This window comes from Silurus meridionalis, chromosome 14 (genome assembly GCF_014805685.1).
Source record: "Silurus meridionalis isolate SWU-2019-XX chromosome 14, ASM1480568v1, whole genome shotgun sequence".
Taxonomy (NCBI): Eukaryota; Metazoa; Chordata; class Actinopteri; order Siluriformes; family Siluridae; genus Silurus; species Silurus meridionalis.
In genome coordinates this window covers 434168-458167 of record NC_060897.1, presented here as the reverse complement: position 1 = coordinate 458167, position 24000 = coordinate 434168, and the positions used below count along the sequence as shown (strand labels likewise).

Sequence of the window (24000 nt, the reverse complement as noted above, 5' to 3'; positions counted from 1 at the left end):
ATAATGGACTTATTAATGAAACTCTCACAGATCCACTGCACCAAGAATCCTGTTAGAAAATTCAACACAACACACAGAAAGTTGTTCGATATATAAATTATATTTTGGTATAAAAATTACATAAAAACCCAGTACATTAAAAAATCACCAGTTTAAAAAAAACTTAAACATGCGTGTTTATACAAAAGTGAAGAGACACGTATCATCAGTAGTGTTGATGTGCAGTGCAGTGTACACACACACACACACACACACACACACACACAGAGATCCAGAACAAACTTTACTGCACAATTAGTCGAACTCCTGAACCTCGTTCTGCACAATGCTTTCCTGTAAACACACACACACACACACACACACACACACACACACACACACACACACACACACACACACAGCATAAATACACATGATAACTCACTGTGGTATCTCCAAAAGTCATCTGATTGTTACATACAGATAAAAAGAAAAAGTTTTACAGAATTAATAAAGAGTGGGAGAGAAAGGGAGAAAAGAGCATTTGTGTGAGAGAGAGAGAGAGAGAGAGAGAGAGAGAGAGAGAAATAAAGAGAGAGAGAGAGAGAAAAGAGAGAGAGAAATAAAGAGAGAGAGAGAGAGAGAGAGAGAGAGAGAAGAGAGAGAGAGAAAGAGAGAAAAGAGAAAGAGAGAGAAAGAGAGAGAAAGTGAAAGAAAGAAAGAAAGAAAGACAGAAAGAGAAAGTAAGAGAGAGAAAAAGAGACACAAAGAAAGAGAGAAAGAGAGAGAGAGAGAGAGAGACAGAGTGAGAGAGAGACAGAGCGAGAGACAGAGAGAGAGAGAGAGAGAGAGAGCGAGAGAGAGAGAGACAGAGAGAGAGAGAGAGAGAGAGCACAAAAGAGAGAGCAAGAGAGAGAGAGAGAGAGAGAGAGAGAGAGAGCTAAATAATGAGAACGCTCCTCTCCTTACCCATCCTCCTTGACTCTTCACCCATGGTGCGAAGTTCTCCATGTAGCGCTCAGCATATCCCTCCACACGGTGCGTCAGCCCAGTTGCTGTGACAACACGGCGAGTCATCTCCATGGTGATAGCCACACGCCGCAGGGTGGAGCTTTCAGCTACAGGAAGGGGCGGGTCTTCAGCTTCATTGGCACATGAATCGAGCAGCTTGGCGAAGGATGTGTAGGACATCCGGTTTATTGACTTAAGCAGCAAAGGATTCGCATTAATCTGTAAAATACAAACACTTTACTCTCCAACTATTCTTCATCCAATCACACTAATCAATCATCACATTCACTCACACACTAATTAATCATCACATTCACTCACACACTAATTAATCATCACATTCACTCACACACTAATTAATCATCACATTAATCATCACATTCACTCACACACACTAATTAATCATCACATTCACTCACACACTAATTAATCATCACATTCACTCACACACTAATTAATCATCACATTCACTCACACACACTAATTAATCATCACATTCACTCACTCACACTAATTAATCATCACATTCACTCACACACACACTAATTAATCATCACATTCACTCACACACACTAATTAATCATCACATTCACTCACACTAATTAATCATCACATTCACTCACACACTAATTAATCTTAATCATCACATTCACTCACACACTAATTAATCATCACATTCACTCACACACTAATTAATCATCACATTCACTCACACACCAATTAATCATCACATTCACTCACACACTAATTAATCATCACATTCACTCACACACACTAATTAATCACATTCACTCACACACTAATTAATCATCACATTCACTCACACACTAATTAATCTTAATCATCATTCACTCACACACTAATTAATCATCACATTCACTCACACACTAATTAATCATCATTCACTCACACACTAATTAATCATCACATTCACTCACTAATTAATCTTAATCATCACATTCACTCACTCACACTAATTAATCATCACATTCACTCACACACTAATTAATCATCACATTCACTCACTCACACTAATTAATCATCACATTCACTCACTCACACTAATTAATCATCACATTCACTCACACTAATTAATCATCACATTCACTCACACACACTAATTAATCATCACATTCACTCACTAATTAATCATCACATTCACTCACACTAATTAATCATCACATTCACTCACTCACACACTAATTAATCTTAATCATCACATTCACTCACTCACACACTAATTAATCATCACATTCACTCACACACACTAATTAATCATCACATTCACTCACACTAATTAATCATCACATTCACTCACACACACTAATTAATCATCACATTCACTCACACACTAATGAATCATCACATTCACTCACTCACACTAATGAATCATCACATTCACTCACACACACTAATTAATCATCACATTCACTCACACACACTAATTAATCATCACATTCACTCACACACTAATTAATCATCACATTCACTCACACAAACTAATTAATCATCACATTCACCACACACTAATTAATCATCATCACATTCACTCACACACACTAATTAATCATCACATTCACTCACTCACACTAATTAATCATCACATTCACTCCACACACTAATTAATCATCACATTCACTCACACAATTAATCATCACATTCACTCACACACTAATTAATCATCACATTCACTCACACACACACTAATTAATCATCACATTCACTCACTCACACTAATTAATCATCACATTCACTCACACACACTAATTAATCATCACATTCACTCACACACACTAATTAATCATCACATTCACTCACACACTAATTAATCATCACATTCACTCACACACTAATTAATCATCACATTCACTCACACACACTAATTAATCATCACATTCACTCACACACACTAATTAATCATCACATTCACTCACTCACACTAATTAATCATCACATTCACTCACACACTAATTAATCATCACATTCACTCACACACACTAATTAATCATCACATTCACTCACACACACTAATTAATCATCACATTCACTCACCACACTAATTAATCATCACATTCACTCACACTCACACACTAATTAATCATCACATTCACTCACACACACACTAATTAATCATCACATTCACCACACACTAATTAATCATCACACTCTAATTAATCATCACATTCACTCACACACACACACTAATTAATCATCACATTCACTCACACACTAATCATCACATTCACTCACACTAATCATCACATTCACTCACACTAATTAATCATCACATTCACTCACACACTCACTAATTAATCATCACATTCACTCACACACTCACACTAATTAATCATCACATTCACTCCACACACTAATTAATCATCACATTCACTCACACACTAATTAATCATCACATTCACTCACACTAATTAATCATCACATTCACTCACACACACTAATTAATCATCACATTCACTCACACACTAATTAATCTTAATCATCACATTCACTCACACACTAATTAATCATCACATTCACTCACACACTAATTAATCATCACACTCTAATTAATCATCACATTCACTCACACACAATTAATCATCACATTCACTCACACACACTAATTAATCATCACATTCACACACACACTAATTAATCATCACATTCACTCACACACTAATTAATCATCACATTCACTCACACACACTAATTAATCATCACATTCACTCACACACTAATTAATCATCACATTCACCACACACTCACACTAATTAATCATCACATTCACTCACACTCTAATTAATCATCACATTCACTCACACACACTAATTAATCATCACATTCACTCACACACTAATTAATCATCACATTCACTCACACACTAATTAATCATCACATTCACTCACTCACACTAATTAATCATCACATTCACTCACACACTAATTAATCATCACATTCACTCACACACTAATTAATCATCACATTCACTCACACACACTAATTAATCATCACATTCACTCACACAAACTAATTAATCATCACATTCACTCACACACTAATTAATCTTAATCATCACATTCACACACACTAATTAATCATCACATTCACTCACTCACACTAATTAATCATCACATTCACTCACTAATTAATCATCATCATCACATTCACTCACTCACACTAATTAATCATCACATTCACTCACACACTAATTAATCATCACATTCACTCACACACACTAATTAATCATCACATTCACTCACACACACTAATTAATCATCACATTCACTCACACTAATTAATCATCACATTCACTCACACACTAATTAATCATCACATTCACTCACACACACTAATTAATCATCACATTCACTCACACACACTAATTAATCATCACATTCACTCACACTCTAATTAATCATCACATTCACTCACACACTAATTAATCATCACATTCACTCACACACACTAATTAATCATCATCATCACATTCACTCACTCACACTAATTAATCATCACATTCACTCACACACACTAATTAATCATCACATTCACTCACACACTAATTACTAGTGAGTAAATCAGGTAGGGAGTGAGTAAATCGGGTAGAGAGTAAGTAAATCAGGTAGGGAGTGAGTAAATCGGGTAGGGAGTGAGTAAATCGGGTAGAGAGTGAGTAAATCGGGTAGAGAGTGAGTAAATCGGCAGAGAGTGAGTAAATCGGCAGAGAGTAAGTAAATCAGGTAGGGAGTGAGTAAATCGGGTAGGGAGTGAGTATATCGGGTAGAGAGTGAGTAAATCAGGTAGAGAGTGAGTAAATCGGGTAGGGAGTGAGTAAATCGGGTAGGGAGTGAGTAAATCAGGTAGGGAGTGAGTAAATCGGTAGGAGTGAGTAAATCGGGTAGAGAGTGAGTAAATCGGGTAGAGAGTGAGTAAATCGGGTAGGGAGTGAGTAAATCAGGTAGGGAGTGAGTAAATCGGGTAGAGAGTGAGTAAATCGGGTAGAGAGTGAGTAAATCGGGTAGAGAGTGAGTAAATCGGGTAGAGAGTGAGTAAATCGGGTAGGAGTGAGTAAATCGGGTAGAGGAGTGAGTAAATCGGGTAGGGAGTGAGTAAATCGGGTAGGAGTGAGTAAATCGGTAGAGAGTGAGTCAATCGGGTAGAGAGTGAGTAAATCAGGTAGAGAGTGAGTAAATCGGGTAGGGAGTGAGTAAATCGGGTAGAGGGTGAGTAAATCGGGTAGGGAGTGAGTAAATCGGGTAGGGAGTGAGTAAATCGGGTAGAGAGTGAGTAAATCAGGTAGAGAGTGAGTCAATCGGGTAGAGAGTGAGTAAATCGGGTAGGGAGTGAGTAAATCGGGTAGAGAGTGAGTAAATCAGGTAGAGAGTGAGTGTGTAGATGAATGAACAAGATCACTCTGTCCACCTCACCTTCTCGTTAATGGAGTCTCCAGCTGCAGTCAGGATTTGGACCAGCTGGAGAACGATGGCTTCTTTATCATCTTCTGTGTACAAAGAAACCGGTTCAAACCGGAGTTATGAATTTTGGACTCCTCTAACTGAAGTGATGGAGAAAGAAGGGAACAAAGAGAACGTGTGTGTTCATTACCTTTGGGTTGGACGGGTTCGGGTTTAGTCGATGATTTCCTCCTCACTGTTTGCTGAGCGATTCGGTCCAGAGTCTCGGCCACGCCAACGTAGAACTCCGGAGGGTGTGCTGGAGAGAGAGAGAGAGAGAGAGAGAGAGAGAGAGAGAGAGAGCAGATTTTTAAACATCTATTCGCGTGTGTGTGTGTGTGTGTGTGTGTGTGTGTGTGTGTGTGTGTGTGTATTACACACAACATATACACAACATACAAAGAACATAAGGTTTCCATTTGACTCACTTGGTGACAGGGGGGGTTTTACTAACCCAGCTTCCTCTTTTACAGGAAGTGATGTCGGCCGCTGTAGACGCTCCTCCTTCTTTGTGCTTTTTCTCCTAAAAATCTCTGGCAGCTTCAGTTTGTTCTTTTTTTTCTTTCTCTCACCCGATTTCCGCTCGCCCTCTTCCTCTGACGCAGAGGACTTTTCATCCTGTCAACAAACAAACAGATCTACAATAAACAGAAACTCCTCCGGCTACCAAAAACTCCGCAAATCAACACATCAGAACATCAGGTGGTCCCTGAATCAGATCTGTTCACCTCTACTACACGACGAGAAAGTGAAGCTCCATGTTTCTTCAGTGAAGTAGGCGGATCTCCCTGGCTGGACACAAAGCCGTTCTGGGATTGGTCAGCGCAGGGGTCCTTGCGGGTGTGGCGTGCGGAGGAGGGGCGTGACTTCAGACGCCTTTTTATCAGGTTTTTTATGCCGTGTTTCTTCTCCTCTGCAGCACTGATCTTCTCATCCAGAGAGTCCCATCCGCTCTCATCTTTCTTCTGCTTCTCTTTCTGCTGCATACTGTGTGTGTGTGTGTGTGTGTGTGTGTGTGTGTAAAACACATGTTTAATAGTGTAAAAAAAAGACAAAACAAGGTCACTTAGGTGACTGATTAAATTGTGTGTGTGTGTGTGTGTGTGTGTGTGTGTGTGTGTGTGTGTGTGTACATACCTGTACCGGTGGGGGTCATGATACTCACCCCCGATTCTCCCTGGTCGATCTGCAGGAGCGAGGGAAAGAGCACGATGGAGAAAACTCTTTAACACCAAACGTGTCTCTTCCTTCACCTCGATGAGCGACGGAGTGGGAGAGTGAGGAGACACTTCCACTGACATCCCTGAGGGGGGACACAATGAGAAAACCAGATAAGGAGAAACAAAGTGAGAGAGAAACAGGGAAAGAGAGCAAGACAGATGGAGAGAGAGAGAGAGAGAGAGAGAGAGAGAGAGAGAGAGAGTGTATTACTAAATGAACTGACTTTTGATATCACTTCCTTTTTATAATTGGTGTGAGTATTTGTATGTATGTGTGTATACATTATATATACACACATTATATGTATATACACACACACACACACACACACACACACACACACACACACACAAAGTGTACACATATTAATGAAAATGTAAAATGGAAATGAGATGTTTTATTTCATTGTCTTATAATAAACCAGTATATGATTGTGTGTAAGTGTGTGTACAGGACATGAAAACGTCTCTGATCATTTCCAGATTTTTTTTATTTTTCTAGTGAGGCTCGTGTTTGGACCAAACGCATCTGATCAAATCTGAAGAGTCAGGAGTTACACAAACCTGTGCACTTCACATACACACATCCACCTAACACACAGTAAATAAACACTCCACTTTTCTCACTGGGCAGGTGTGAATAGTGGATTGTGATTGGCTGAAAGGAGTTCAGGTGTGAATAGTGGATTGTGATTGGCTGAAGGAGTTCAGGTGTGAATAGTGGATGTGATTGGCTGGAAGGAGTTCAGGTGTGAATAGTGGATTGTGATTGGCTGTAAGGAGTTCAGGTGTGAATAGTGGATTGTGATTGGCTGGAAGGAGTTCAGGTGTGAATAGTGGATTGTGATTGGCTGTAAGGAGTTCAGGTGTGAATAGTGGATTGTGATTGTCTGGAAGGAGTTCAGGTGTGAATAGTGGATTGTGATTGGCTGGAAGGAGTTCAGGTGTGAATAGTGGATTGTGATTGGCTGGAAGGAGTTCAGGTGTGAATAGTGGATTGTGATTGGCTGAAGGAGTTCAGGTGTGAATAGTGGATTGTGATTGGCTGAAGGAGTTCAGGTGTGAATAGTGGATTGTGATTGGCTGGAAGGAGTTCAGGTGAATAGTGGATTGTGATTGGCTGGAAGGAGTTCAGGTGTGAATAGTGGATTGTGATTGGATGGAAGGAGTTCAGGTGTGAATAGTGGATTGTGATTGGATGGAAGGAGTTCAGGTGTGAATAGTGGATTGTGATTGGCTGGAAGGAGTTCAGGTGTGAATAGTGGATTGTGATTGGCTGGAAGGAGTTCAGGTGTGAATAGTGGATTGTGATTGGCTGGAAGGAGTTCAGGTGTGAATAGTGGATTGTGATTGGCTAGAAGGAGTTCAGGTGTGAATAGTGGATTGTGATTGGATGGAAGGAGTTCAGGTGTGAATAGTGGATTGTGATTGGATGGAAGGAGTTCAGGTGTGAATAGTGAATTGTGATTGTTTTGGTATTTTGCATTTGTTAGTTGAATCTAAATAAATGCGCTGGTTATAAACACCTGTAACCACAGTAACATCAAGTTCCAGTTCCATCCAGAGTGACACAGCGATTATACACGTTTCCTAATGACCTCACTGAGCTCCATGAAGGTGTTTTTAATAAACAACTTGAAGCACATGATGAATTTGATGAACTGGAGAAGGAAATGTTTAATTGAAAAATAAAACAGACACTGCAGCAGGAGGCATCTCCAACAGCTTCATTATTACCAGAGATACAGCACAGACACATAACGCTCTCTCTCTCTCACACACACACACACACACACACACACACACACACACACACACACACACACACACACACACTTTCTCCTACCTATAATCTTCTGCCACTACTTTATCTGTGTGTGTGATTCGGATGAATTGTAGATGTAACGAGTCGAATATTAAATGCGTAATGAAAATAAAACACTATTTTGAACCATTCAGTTTCATTTTGCAAACATCAATAACAGCTTTAACTCCTCAATGTGGAAAGTGACCATGGAATAAGGTGATAATTCACAGCTAGTTGTGAGACCATCCACCTTCTCCTCCTCCACATTGTGCACTAACATCCTGGACCACCTCAGACCTACACCTAAATCATCACCCTCACTGATACATCTGTTACACTATAGACAGATAAAGGCAGTGTGAGGATCAGAACCTCGCCTCAGTTCAGTACAGTGAGTGACGCACACAGCAGCAGGTTTCTCCTCATTCCTGACCTTCATTCCCAGCAATCCAGATTCCTCTCAAGGCACTCAGTCACAACAAAAACATCTAAAACACAAATTTCACAGACGAGTAAACAGCTAAACTTACAGAAACTGTTGGTGGGCGGCATTGCTCTGGTCTCTCTCTGTGTCTCTCTCTCTCGCTCACCTCAGCGACATATGAGACGTTCTCTCGCTCTGCTCTGCTCTGGAGGAGTTTGATATTCCTCGCTCTCTCTCAACATTACACAATGCTGGAAAGAATCGGCATGTGACTGCTTCTGCTGTCGGATGTTAAACTGCATAATAAACAGGATTCCGAATTTCTGCGGGATTTTCCCTTCACTGCTTCCTCTCTCCATTGTGGTGGGTTTTTTGTTCTTCTCTCTTTTGTTTGAAAAGGAAGTGAAGGATTACATAATGCTTGAATCAATGTGAAGATCTGATAGATCACAGGGTCGATCAGGGACAAGAAAATGGTGTCCTGCCTACAGTCAAGCATGGTGGTGGTATCATCATGGTCTGGGGCTGCATGGGTGCTGCTGGTACTGTGGAGCTGCAGCTCATTGAGGGATGTACTGTGAGATTCTGAAGCAGAACATGATGCTCTTCCCGCAGTTATTTAGACATTAATGGCTGCATGTTGAGTTATTTTTAGAGGACAGTAAATCTGTACTGCTACACAATCTGCACATTACCAACAATAAGTTTTATATCTATAGTGTTGTCCCTTGATAACATAATAAAATGGATGCTGAAGTGTGAGGGGTGTACTTATTTTTGTGAGATACTGTATGTATGTATGTATGTATGTATTACATTTTGTAATTTTAGAATAGAAATATTATAATGGAAACTATAATAAGTGGTTAAGATGTTGGACTTATCAGAAGGTTGTTGCCACTGCTGGACCCCTGAGTAAACACATTTATTTCTACATGTACATTATAGAAATTATACACTTTTTAAATCTCTTGTATATTTTCTTGCTTTTTTTTTTATTAAGTTTTCATTTTTAAAGAAGTTTAGAAAAAACTATTTTTTTTTTTAAACTTTTCATGATTTATTTCATCTTTTTTAACAGGGAACTAATAAAAAGCACTAAAAAGCTAATATTTATTTATATTCCAAATTTTTATAAAGATTTTTTTGTCTCATATTCAGTGTTTACATTTTAAAGGAAGCAGAAATTTGTACTGTTTATGTATTTATTTATTTTCTATTGTAGTTCCAATTAAAAATAAATAAATAATAATAATAATGTTTGGGGGGGGGGGGTGTATTTTCAGAGATTTTATAAACATTGATTTTTATTAATTGATGTAGATTTTGAGGATCTTCTGGTCCTTCACTTTATCAGGCAGGTCCTCTTTAAGAGATTTCTTGATGGTGAACAGGTGTGGCAGTAATCAGGCCCGAGTGTGATGAGAGAAATGTAACTCACGTGTGATAAACCACAGTTTATGATTTTTTTCCCCTCAATAATAAAAACCTTCATTTAAAAACGTCATGTTGTGTTCACTTATTATCTTTTACTAATTAAATTAGTTTGATGATCTGAAACATTAAAGTGTGAAAACATGCAAAAAAAATAAGAAATCAAGAAATTTACACCACTGTACATGTGTACATGTGTGTTTATTTGTATATATGTGTGTGTGTGTGTGTGTGTGTGTGTGTAAATGTGTTTATATGTGTATGTATATATATATATGTATGTATGCAAGTGTGTGTGTGTGTGTGTGTGTGTGTGTGTGTGTGGAAGTGAAAGTAAAAGTGCTGATCTTCACACCCAACTCACGTCACACACTTGCTGAATCAGACGTGAAAATTCCGCCGTGTTCACATCTCAGCTTCTCTACATGCTTATAAACTCAGCACACAAACATCCCATAATATCACACCGCCATTATACACAACGCACACAAAAACACACAAATCCCAAAACACAACACACACCACAAAACAATACAACACACACCAAAAATCACGCCAAAACACATTACACACCACAAAAACATACAACATACTACAACACAAACAACACACACCACAAAACAACAAAATGACACACAGCACCACAATAATACAAAACACAACAACAACAAACAGCACCACAACACACCAAAACAACACAACACCACACCAACACAACGTAAAAAAACACCACCACCACACCGCTGAGCTGCTGTTGAATCCGGCTCTCTGAAAGTGGTGCAGGTTTCTATTAATGCACCTTCTCATATGTTATGGTTTCCATAGTAACGGTTCGTTCACAGAGACATGTAGCGCTACACTGATAATTCACTGATTAAAGGATGTGTGGATTCATCCGTCTGCTGAGGAGATGTTTAATGAGCATTTATGGAAGAAGTCTCCAGTTCCGCAGCTGTAAGACTCAAAAGCGTACCGTAAAAGGAGCAGATAAACGAGCGCTGATGATCTCCAACACTTTCACTACACTAACACACTCACCTGAACCTGTTCTCCTGCACCACGCTGTGTCTTCTCACTCACTGCTCCTCTCACACAGATGGGTACGTGTGTGTGTGTGTGTGTGTTTTATATCTCACTATATATACTCACACACACACACACACACACACACACACACACACACACACCCAACACACCTTCAAGATTCCAGTAATTAATAAACATGTTGTATTTCAGGTCAGCATGTGGAGAACATCAAGCTGTTCAGCTGCTTTCATTTTCTGGAATTATTAAAGCTATAGGTTCTGCTATAAAGTTCTCCAAACTCCTGACAGGTTCAACAGCAGGGGTTCTTCAAACTCCTGAAAGGTATAGTGGTCCATGATGGCGGCATGGCAGTAGCTCGCAGCAGCCGCTCCGGAAAGCAAATAGTGTCCGTGTGTACAGGATCTCAGCTTGCTTCGAGGACCAGGTCTCCAGATCTCAGCATTGCCTTCAGCAGACAGACAGAGTAAGGGGAATCGAAAGCAATGCGCGAGGAAGCAGGAGCACGGACAGTGAGCAGGGAGCTAGTGCTAGGCTAAAGGCTAACTCTAGCTGGCCTGCTCTACCATCAATCTTACTGGCAAATGTCTGCTCCTTTACAATAAACTGGACTACATCAGACTCCAGCAAGCTACTCGGCGTGAGTACAGACACTGCTGCGTCTGTGTGTTCATTTGGATGATGCTAAGCGACAGAGTTCCGGACGCTAGCCGCGTTTCATGGCAACAGGAATGCTACACTGTGTGGTTAGATTAACGGTGGCGGTGTGTGTGTTTACATCAACACAAACTGGTATAAGAACTCTGTGCTTGTTTCCACCTACTGTTCATCGCTGTTGGAGTTTATGAGAGATGTAGACCTTTTTAATTACCCCGGGAATTTACCACCGCTATTGTGCGCCGAGTGTGCATTCCACCTAGCGCTAATGCTATGGAGGGGCTCTGTCTACTCTATGGGACCACTAGTAAACTAAAGAAGACACACCCTGACAGATTGTTTATTGTCGCCGGTGTGCCAAAGATTTTAATCATGCAAATCTCAGGACTGTGCTATCTAAATTTCATCAGAATGTGGACTTTGCAACCAGAGGGGAAAACACACTGGTTGTTTACACAAACATCCAGGGTGCGTACCAGGCGAAGCCCCACCTCCACCTCGGCTGCTTTTTAGCTTTGAATGCACTGACTGGAACAAGTACAGGAAGGCGGAAACCTGTGGCGACTTCACAGACATGGAGGAGTCCACTACATAAGTGACTTGGGGAAGTGCATTATTGAGGTCACCGTCTCCAAGGACATCATCTAACACCCCAACCAGAACCCGTGGATAACTAGAGAGGTGCGTGCACTCCTGAAGACCTGAGACTCTGCATTCATGGCAGGTGACAAGGCGACCCTAAGAACAGCAAGAGCCAAACTGTCCCGGGGCATCAGAGAGCCAAAGCGTGCACATGCCCAGAGTATCCACAAACACTTTACAGACAGAGGTGACACCCAGTGCATGTGGCAGGTCATCCAAGCCCTCACAAACTACAGCACATTGTCACCTGCCTGCAACAGTGACGGCTCCCTTCCAGACGTGCTGAACAGCTTTACGCTCGTTTCAAAGTGCAAACGACATGACAACGCAGAAGACCACCCCCTCCTTCCAACGACCAGATACTTTGTCCCTCCACTATTGACGTGAGGAAAGCTTTAAACCGAGTCAACCCACAGAAAGCTGCAGGACCAGACAACATTCCTGGCAGAGTGCTTAGAGGATGTGCAGACCAACTGCCTCAATGAATACCGTCCCGTTGTGCTCACGAGTGCTTCGAGATGCTTGTCATGAGGCACATAAAGACCCTGCGGTAACACTGCAACCACTGCAGTTCACATACCGCCGAAACCGCTCCACCGACAATGGCATCTTCACCACACCATACTCACACTCGCCCTCACTCACCTGGAAAACTAGGATTAATACGTATGAATGCTGTTTATAGACTTCAGTTCAGCATATATCATTCCTCAGCACCTGATTGGGAAATGGAGCCCGTTGGGCCTGAACATTTCAATCTGTATCTGGATCCTGGACTTTTTGACTGGAAGACCTCAGGCAAGCCGGATCACGAACAGCATCTCCAACATCATCACAGTGAGCACTGGGGCCCCTCAGGGCTGTGTAATCAGTCCCCTGCTGTTCACCTTGCTGACCTACGACTACCGTATTTTCCGGACTATAAGCCGCTACTTTTTTCCCACGCTTTGAACCCCGCGGCTTAAACAACAAGCGGCTAATTTATGGATTTTTCCTGGGTTTTTCCCGGTTTCACAAAATTTAAGATAAAAAACTGAGCCCCATAACATTAGACCAATGAAATTGCAGAACGGGTTCAGATGAACCAAAAAAAAATTCTTTATATTAAATCAGATGCACTCCCACTGAATTGGGCCGCACCACATCATAAATATGGATGATGTTCCTCTGAGGTTTGACCTGCCGCTCACTCGGACTGTCTACAGGAAATGTGAATCATTCGTCACGCTGAAAACAACCGGGCATGAAAACACACTTCACCTGTGTTCTGAGCTGCATGGCATCGGGAGAAAAGATTCACCGATGGTGATTTTTAAACGCACGACGATGCCAAAAGATAAACTCTCGAGAGAAATAGTTGTGAAAGGAAGGAGGAAGACAGTGAACAATCACTTTCTTGGTAGGCTACTGTTTAGATACAAGCCGTGTAACAGACTCTAAAGGTCATTAGTTTCAGTGTAGAATGCGGCTTATAGACAGGTGCGGCGTATTTATGTTCAAAATAAAAATCTTTGTAAAATTCAGTTGGTGCGGCTTATTAATAGTCCGGAAATTACGGTATTTAACAATAAACAGCTCCAATCACATTGTTAAGTTTGCTGATGACACGACTGTGGTGAGTCTCATCACCAAGAACGATGAGTCAGCATGGTGTAAAGCCAACAGCCTGTCTCTGAATAGACAAAACAAAAGAGATGGTTGCTGACTTTAGAGGGACACACATTGACTGCTCCCTGCTGAACATCAACGGCCAAGCCAAATACCTTGGTGTTCACCTAGCGGAGAACCTCACCTGGTCCCTCAACACCAGCTCCGTAACAAGGAAAGCCCAGCAACATCTCTATTTTTGAGAAAGCTGAGAAAGGCACAGTTTCCACCAAACATCCTCACAACCTTTTACAGAGTTTTTCTGTCTCATGTTGTCTCTTGTCTTGTCTTTTTTTCTTCCTTCTCTTTTTGCACATGTGCACTGTGTTGTTGGTTTAGAGTTCTGTGTACTTCTGTGTTCCTTTTGTTAAGGTATGTTGTTTGATGGAGCACCTTGGTTCTGGGGAAATGTTTCGTTTCTCTGTCTACTGCACCGTCTATGGTTGAAATGACAAACTTCACTTGACTTGAGGTTTCTCAGCAGGTGTTTTTCAAACTCCTGGCAGGTTTTTCAGCAGATGTTCTTCAAACTTCTGACAGGTTCTAGATGTATGAGAAGAGACCACTGTGGCACGTGAACATGTTATTGAGTCAGTAAAACGTATGTCTCGTCTCTCCATGCTGATCTACAGAGTGTTTAGTTATTTCATGTCCATCACCATCACACACACTAACAGGCTCGGAGTCTGTAAACGTTCTGCTGTCATCATGAACTGTGTCAAACAGCTGAGTGAATTTCTACAGGAGCACATTTGAGAACATTCTCTACCACTGTGTTACAGTGTGCTACACCAGCTGCACTGCACTCTACTAAAGAACCGGACAGAACTGGTTCACACAGTTAAGACTGCACAACCTCCACATGGTTTATGCTAGCTATCTACACAAGAGAGCTAGCGACATCATTGAGGATTCTACACATCCAGGACACAGACTGTTTGTGTCTCTTCCATCAGGCACATCATACAGGACAATTAGAACACACACATACACACACACACACACACACACCCAGACTCCTATTATTTATTTATTATTATAATTTTTACCATTATTAGTATCAACATTTCTCAAATCCTGTTTGCACACACTGCATCCCACTGCACATGTATTTCACTGTACAGTTGTACATGTTATATTTTAGTGCAATTATCTGTTGCTTATACTCACAGTTTCTTATTGCTGATGGTCTCAGAGGGCCACCAAACTAATTTCACTGCAATGATCATAAAGTGTGTACGTCTAAACGCTAACCCTCAGTGTTATAGCAGGACCAAGAGGTGTTGTTGTTAGTGTGTGTGTGTGTTTAGAACAGAGTCACGCGAGTAAAAATGTACAACATGATAATCAGAAACATTGGATGTCTGAATAAACGTCTCAGCAACACTTCACAATAATCACACAAAATAAAATTGATCTCGAAACCCTGCCTGAGAGCTTCTGTGTGTTTATACGCACACTTACACACTGAGAAACACTCAGAGGATCGTCCTTACACTGTACTTTTTATCCATTTACAAGTACATTTATTGGAGTATCAAGCTGAAGTACGTCACTTCCTGTCTTCTTGTAATATAAATACATAAACACACTGACTCACTCACTCACTCACACACACACACACACACACACACACACACACACACACACACACACACACCTGAGTAAATAACTATTTATAGCGTGTATAGGCTTGTGCGAGGTGTGGTTATTGTGCCAGTTTTACACCAGGGGGCGCTGCTCCCCCTCACAAAACTCGAACTTTCCCAGCACTTTTCCCGGAGTCTCTCGCGGCATTTCAGGTTACACAGAGTGTAAAAAACGCGCGGTGTAAGAAGAGAAACGCGTCTTTTCTCCCCCTCATACCTGCGGCAAAGGTTCCAGCGTCAGCGCGACTGCGAGGCGGCCATGCGGCGCTGAGATTCACAGACAGACGTTGCGCAGGTTTCGGTACGTAACTGCGGAACACTGAAGCGCCGCCTACGGACGTCACGCAGTATCGTGTCAAACTTTACCGGCGGAGCGCCTTACGGACCCACGGGGTAAAATGTCCCTCACGGTCCGTTCTGTTAGTACTCAGTGACTCCGCCGTGTTCCCTCTGTTTCACAGGCGTTCATTCATGTTAGTGTCGTGTCCCGCTCCGCTCCACGCCACGCCACGGTCCCTCCCCGAAGTGGGGAAGCCCGGTCTGAAGCCACGCCCCATTGCTGCTTTATCATTGGCTGCCGAGCGACTTGCGTACTACCGTCCTAACTAGTATTCTACACTAGCACGCTAACTCGGTTACTAGGCAACACAGGCCGGCTGTGTGGGGGCAGGACGAGGTCACGCAATGTTTACTTCCCTACTACACAGTATAAAGGGTATTACTGTTCATCTCTACTGTTCATCTCTACTGTTCATCTCTACTGTTCAACTCTACTGTTCAACTCTACTCTTCATCTCTACTGTTCAACTCTACTGTTCATCTCTACTGTTCATCTCACTGTTCAACTCTACTGTTCATCTCTACTGCTTAACTCTACTGTTCAACTCTGTTCATCTCTACTGTTCATCTCTACTGTTCATCTCTACTGTTCATCTCTACTGTTCAACTCTACTGTTCATCTCACTGTTCAACTCTACTGTTCATCTCTACTGTTCATCTCTACTGTTCAACTCTACTGTTCATCTGTACTGTTCAACTCTACTGTTCATCTCTACTGCTTAACTCTACTGTTCATCTCTACTGTTCATCTCTACTGTTCATCTCTACTGCTTAACTCTACTGTTCATCTCTACTGTTCATCTCTACTGTTCAACTCTACTGTTCAACTCTACTGTTCATCTCTACTGTTCAACTCTACTGTTCATCTCTACTGCTTAACTCTACTGTTCATCTCTACTGCTTAACTCTACTGTTCAACTCTGTTCATCTCTACTGTTCAACTCTACTGTTCATCTCTACTGTTCAACTCTACTGCTTAACTCTACTGTTCATCTCTACTGTTCATCTCTACTGTTAACTCTACTGTTCATCTCACTGTTCAACTCTACTGTTCATCTCTACTGTTCAACTCTACTGTTCAACTCTACTGTTCAACTCTACTGCTTAACTCTACTGTTCATCTCTACTGTTCATCTCTACTGCTTAACTCTACTGTTCATCTCTACTGTTCAACTCTACTGTTCAACTCTACTGTTCAACTCTACTGCTTAACTCTACTGTTCAACTCTACTGTTCATCTCTACTGTTCAACTCTACTGTTCACTCTACTGTTCATCTCTACTGTTCATCTCTACTGTTCAACTCTACTGTTCATCTCTACTGTTCATCTCTGCTGTTCAACTCTACTGTTCAACTCTACTGTTCAACTCTACTGTTCAACTCTACTGTTCATCTCACTGTTCAACTCTACTGTTCATCTACTGTTCATCTCTGCTGTTCAACTCTACTGTTCAACTCTACTGTTCATCTCTACTGTTAACTCTACTGTTCATCTCTACTGTTCATCTCTGTTCAACTCTACTGTTCATCTCTACTGTTCATCTCTACTGTTCAACTCACTGTTCATCTCTACTGTTCAACTCTACTGTTCATCTCTACTGTTCAACTCTCTACTGTTCATCTCTACTGTTCATCTCTACTGTTCATCTCTACTGTTCATCTCTGCTGTTCAACTCTACTGTTCAACTCTACTGTTCATCTCTACTGTTCAACTCTACTGTTCAACTCTACTGTTCATCTCTACTGTTCAACTCTACTGTTCATCTCTACTGTTTAACTCTACTGTTCATCTCTACTGTTCATCTCTGCTGTTCAACTCTACTGTTCAACTCTACTGTTCAACTCTACTGTTCATCTCTACTGTTCAACTCTACTGTTCATCTCACTGCTTAACTCTACTGTTCATCTCTACTGTTCATCTCTACTGTTAACTCTACTGTTCATCTCTACTGTTCATCTCTACTGTTCCTCTCTACTGTTCAACTCTACTGTTAACTCTACTGTTCAACTCTACTGTTCATCTCACTGTTCAACTCTACTGTTCATCTGTACTGTTCAACTCTACTGTTCAACTCTACTGTTCATCTCACTGCTTAACTCTACTGTTCATCTCTACTGTTCATCTCTACTGTTCAACTCTACTGTTCATCTCTACTGTTCAACTCTACTGTTCATCTCTACTGTTCATCTCTACTGTTCAACTCTACTGTTCAACTCTACTGTTCATCTGTACTGTTCAACTCTACTGTTCATCTCTACTGTTTAACTCTACTGTTCATCTCTACTGTTCATCTCTACTGTTCAACTCTACTGTTCATCTCTACTGCTTAACTCTACTGTTCATCTCTACTGTTCATCTCTACTGTTCAACTCTACTGTTCAACTCTACTGTTCATCTCTACTGCTTAACTCTACTGTTCATCTCTACTGTTCATCTCTACTGCTTAACTCTACTGTTCATCTCTACTGTTCATCTCTACTGTTCAACTCTACTGTTCAACTCTCTACTGTTCATTTCTACTGTTCAACTCTACTGTTCATCTCTACTGTTCAACTCTCTGTTCATCTCTACTGTTCAACTCTACTGTTCAACTCTACTGTTCATCTCTGCTTAACTCTACTGTTCATCTCTACTGTTCATCTCTACTGTTCAACTCTACTGCTTAACTCTACTGTTCATCTCACTGTTCATCTCTACTGTTCAACTCTACTGTTCAACTCTCTACTGTTCATCTCACTGTTCAACTCTACTGTTCATCTCTACTGTTCAACTCTACTGTTCATCTCTACTGTTCATCTCTACTGTTCAACTCTACTGTTCATCTCTACTGTTAACTCTACTGTTCAACTCTGTTCATCTCTACTGTTCATCTCTACTGTTCAACTCTACTGTTCAACTCTACTGTTCATCTCTACTGTTCAACTCTACTGTTCATCTCTACTGTTCATCTCTACTGCTTCAACTCTACTGTTCATCTCTACTGTTCATCTCTACTGTTCAACTCTCTACTGTTCATCTCTACTGTTAACTCTACTGTTCATCTCTACTGTTCATCTCTACTGTTCAACTCTACTGTTCATCTCTACTGTTCAACTCTACTGTTCAACTCTACTGTTCATCTCTACTGTTCATCTCTACTGTTCAACTCTACTGTTCATCTCTACTGTTCAACTCTACTGTTCATCTCTACTGCTTAACTCTACTGTTCATCTCTACTGTTCAACTCTACTGTTCATCTCTACTGTTCAACTCTACTGTTCATCTCTACTGTTTAACTCTACTGTTCATTTCTACTGTTCAACTCTACTGTTCATCTCTACTGTTCATCTCTACTGTTCAACTCTACTGTTCATCTCTACTGTTTAACTCTACTGTTTATCTCTACTGTTCAACTCTACTGCTTAACTCTACTGTTCAACTCTGTTCAACTCTGCTGTTCATCTCTGCTGTTAACTCTACTGTTCAACTCTACTGTTCATCTCTACTGTTCAACTCTACTGTTCAACTCTACTGTTCATCTCTACTGTTCATCTCTACTGTTCATCTCTGCTGCTTAACTCTACTGTTCATCTCTACTGTTCAACTCTACTGTTCATCTCTACTGTTCAACTCTACTGTTCATCTCTACTGTTCAACTCTACTGTTCATCTCTACTGTTCAACTCTACTGTTCAACTCTACTGCTTAACTCTACTGTTCAACTCTACTGTTCAACTCTACTGTTCATCTCTACTGTTCATCTCTACTGCTTAACTCTACTGTTCATCTCTACTGTTCAACTCTACTGTTCAACTCTACTGCTTAACTCTACTGTTCATCTCTACTGTTCCACTCTACTGTTCAACTCTACTGTTCATCTCTACTGTTCAACTCTACTGTTCATCTCTACTGTTCAACTCTACTGTTCATCTCTACTGTTCATCTCTACTGTTCATCTCTACTGTTCAACTCTACTGTTCATCTCTACTGTTCAACTCTACTGTTCATCTCTACTGTTTAACTCTACTGTTTAACTCTACTGTTCATTTCTACTGTTCAACTCTACTGTTCATCTCTACTGTTCAATCTCTACTGTTCAACTCTGTTCAACTCTACTGTTCATCTCTACTGTTCAACTCTACTGTTTATCTCTACTGTTCCTCTACTGTTCAACTCTGCTGTTAACTCTACTGTTCAACTCTACTGTTCAACTCTGCTGTTCAACTCTCACTGTTCAACTCTACTGTTCATCTCTACTGTTCATCTCTACTGTTAACTCTACTGTTCATCTCTACTGTTCATCTCTGTTCATCTCTACTGTTCAACTCTACTGTTCATCTCTACTGTTCAACTCTACTGTTCAACTCTACTGTTCAACTCTACTGTTCAACTCTACTGTTCAACTCTACTGTTCATCTCTGCTGTTCAACTCTACTGTTCAACTACTGTTCATCTCTACTGTTCAACTCTACTGTTCAACTCTACTGTTCATCTCTACTGTTCAACTCTACTGTTCATCTCTACTGTTAACTCTACTGTTCAACTCTGCTGTTTAACTCTACTGTTCATCTCTACTGTTCAACTCTACTGTTCAACTCTACTGTTCAACTCTACTGTTCATCTCTACTGTTTAACTCTACTGTTTAACTCTACTGTTCATTTCTACTGTTCATCTCTACTGTACAACTCTACTGTTCATCTCTACTGTTCATCTCACTGTTCAACTCTACTGTTCATCTCACTGTTTAACTCTACTGTTCAACTCTACTGTTCATCTCTACTGTTCATTTCTACTGTTCAACTCTACTGTTCATCTCTGCTGTTCAACTCTCTACTGTTCACTCTACTGTTCATCTCTACTGTTCAACTCTACTGTTCATCTCTGCTGTTCAACTCTACTGTTCATCTCTACTGTTCATCTCTACTGTTCAACTCTACTGTTCATCTCTACTGTTCATCTCTACTGTTCATCTCTACTGTTCAACTCTACTGTTCAACTCTACTGTTCATCTGTACTGTTCAACTCTACTGTTCATCTCTGCTGTTCAACTCTACTGTTCATCTCTACTGTTCATCTCTACTGTTCAACTCTACTGTTCATCTCTGCTGCTTAACTCTACTGTTCATCTCTACTGTTCAACTCTACTGTTCAACTCTACTGTTCATCTCTACTGTTTAACTCTACTGTTCATCTCTACTGTTCATCTCTACTGTTAACTCTACTGTTCATCTCTACTGTTCATCTCTACTGTTCAACTCTACTGTTCATCTCTACTGCTTAACTCTACTGTTCATCTCTACTGTTCAACCTCTACTGTTCAACTCTACTGTTCATCTCTACTGTTCATCTCTCTACTGTTCAACTCTACTGTTCATCTCTCTACTGTTCATCTCTACTGTTCAACTCTACTGTTCATCTCTACTGTTCAACTCTACTGTTCATCTCTCACTGTTCAACTCTACTGTTCAACTCTGTTCATCTCTACTGTTCAACTCTACTGTTCATCTCTACTGTTTAACTCTACTGTTTAACTCTACTGTTCATTTCTACTGTTCAACTCTACTGTTCATCTCTACTGTTCATCTCTACTGTTCAACTCTACTGTTCAACTCTACTGTTCATCTCTACTGTTCAACTCTACTGTTTAACTCTACTGTTCAACTCTACTGTTCATCTCTACTGTTCATCTCTACTGTTCAACTCTACTGTTCATCTCTACTGTTCAACTCTACTGTTCAACTCTACTGTTCATCTCTACTGTTCAACTCTCTACTGTTCAACTCTGTTCATCTCTACTGTTCATCTCTACTGTTCATCTCTACTGTTCAACTCTACTGTTCATCTCTACTGTTCAACTACTGTTCATCTCTACTGTTCAACTCTACTGTTCATCTCTACTGTTCAACTCTACTGTTCAACTCTACTGCTTAACTCTACTGTTCATCTCTGTTCAACTCTACTGTTCAACTCTACTGTTCATCTCTACTGTTCATCTCTACTGTTCAACTACTGTTCATCTCTCTACTGTTCATCTCTACTGTTCATCTCTACTGTTCAACTCTACTGTTCAACTCTACTGTTCAACTCTACTGTTCATCTCTACTGTTCATCTCTACTGTTCAACTCTACTGTTCAACTCTACTGTTCATCTCTACTGTTCAACTCTACTGTTCAACTCTACTGTTCATCTCTACTGTTCATCTCAACTGTTCATCTCTACTGTTCATCTCTACTGTTCATCTCTACTGTTCAACTCTACTGTTCATCTCTACTGTTCAACTCTACTTTTCAATTCTACTGTTAAACTCTACTGTTCATCTCAACTGTTCATCTCAGCTGTTCATCTCTGCTGCTCAACTCTGCTGTTCATCTCTACTGTTCAACTCTACTGTTCAACACTACTGTTCATCTCTACTGTTTAACTCTACTGTTCATCTCTACTGTTCATCCCTACTGTTCAACTTTACTGTTCATCTCTGCTGTTCATCTCTACTGTTCAACTCTACTGTTTAACTCTACTGTTCAACTCTACTGTTCAACTCTACTGTTCAACTCTACTGTTCATCTCAACTGTTCATCTCTACTGTTTAACTCTACTGTTCATCTCTACTGTTCATCCCTACTGTTCAACTCTACTGTTCATCTCTACTGTTCATCTCTAGGAAAAATGGTGGGTTTCAGAGTGTTAATGTTGTTTAATAAAGTTTATTATAAACATCTAAGCATCACTTTCATTACTTTCTATTTGTACAGATGTTACAGCAGAAAACAATCCACAGTTTACCGTAAACACGAGTTTTTAAGCGCACTGCATTCCTTCAGATCTATTAATAGTAACCGGAAACTCCAGCTGCAGGATTGAGTTCCTGATCCCAGAGTAGTGAAGATTTAAACATTTATATGAGCGCCCCCTGAGAGACAATCGGAATTTAGCCTAAATCTCACCTAGGGCTCCCTTATCATTTTCCTATAAAGTCACATGTATAAGGAGTGTTTTATTTTTTTTAATCTGTAAAACAATTCCCCTATTACTATTTATAAAAGTGCGACACAATGATACTTCTTATCCGTTTATTTTTACATTTAAAAACATTGCACATTTCAGTAAAACATTGAATTCAGTTGAATTCAGTATTATTTGTAGAGCACTTTAAACTAAAGCAGCTTTACAGAAAAAAGAGGTTAAAAAGGGGTATAAGAATGTAGTAGTTTAGTGCCTATAAGTTTGTTCCTTATAAATGTAAGTTTAGTGGCAAAAAAAACCTCTGTGATGAGATGGAATGAGGAAGAAACCTTGAGAGGAACCAGACTCATTTTGGTGGCACCGAATGTATATTAATTACAGCTCTTCAGTTGTACATGCAAACTGCAGTCCTGAGCACATTGAAGTAGACTGTTTATATTAATTACAGTCATTAATATCAACATAATCAGTCGCTCCCTCATCGGCCAATCGGAGGTGATCAGATGTAAAACAATCGCAGTTTGTGAGTTACGGGGAAAGTGTGGGGTTGCCATGGCGACCTGCGACACACTATTCTGGTGTTCCGTGTAGTGCAGTAGTGTTGTGAGTGTGATGAGTATAATACATCTAAACGTCCATGAGTAAGAAAAAAACATAACCAATGAATAAATGTGAATTATTTTTATTGGAATAAAAAAAACAATACGCTTAGCACACACACACACACTCACACACACACACACACACACACA

The 24000-nt window shown here is 40.4% G+C and overlaps 1 protein-coding gene across 3 annotated transcripts; it reads right to left on the bottom strand.

Annotated features, from left to right (window-relative positions):
• Positions 1-80: 80 nt before the first annotated feature.
• bcl2l12 (BCL2 like 12) lies at positions 81-16491 on the bottom strand. Of its 3 annotated transcripts, none has more exons than XM_046866131.1 (8): positions 16183-16491; positions 6579-6744; positions 6170-6428; positions 5870-6059; positions 5593-5700; positions 5415-5488; positions 949-1209; positions 81-333 (listed from the first exon to the last, which is right to left on the bottom strand). In XM_046866131.1, the coding sequence occupies exons 2-8, from the start codon at positions 6740-6742 to the stop codon at positions 295-297; spliced, it is 1095 nt and encodes a 364-aa protein (XP_046722087.1). In that variant the 5' UTR covers positions 6743-6744; positions 16183-16491; the 3' UTR covers positions 81-294. The 3 variants fall into 3 exon arrangements, with proteins under 3 accessions (XP_046722087.1, XP_046722086.1, XP_046722085.1); XM_046866130.1 differs by lacking the exon at positions 16183-16491 and adding an exon at positions 8999-9236 and having other exon boundaries at positions 5415-5485; XM_046866129.1 differs by lacking the exon at positions 16183-16491 and adding an exon at positions 8999-9208.
• Between the last annotated feature and the right edge of the window lie 7509 nt (positions 16492-24000).

Bases quoted from the DNA above. Each gene is read 5' to 3' on its own strand.
- bcl2l12 (XM_046866129.1), bottom strand. From the start codon at position 9,020: ATGCCGCCCACCAACAGTTTCT. The intron at 6,745-8,998 runs GTAAGTTTAGCT...GTCCCCCCTCAG, and splicing joins GCCGCCCACCAACAGTTTCT to GGATGTCAGTGGAAGTGTCT. The intron at 334-948 runs GTAAGGAGAGGA...GTGTGTTTACAG, and splicing joins TGAAGAGTCAAGGAGGATGG to GAAAGCATTGTGCAGAACGA.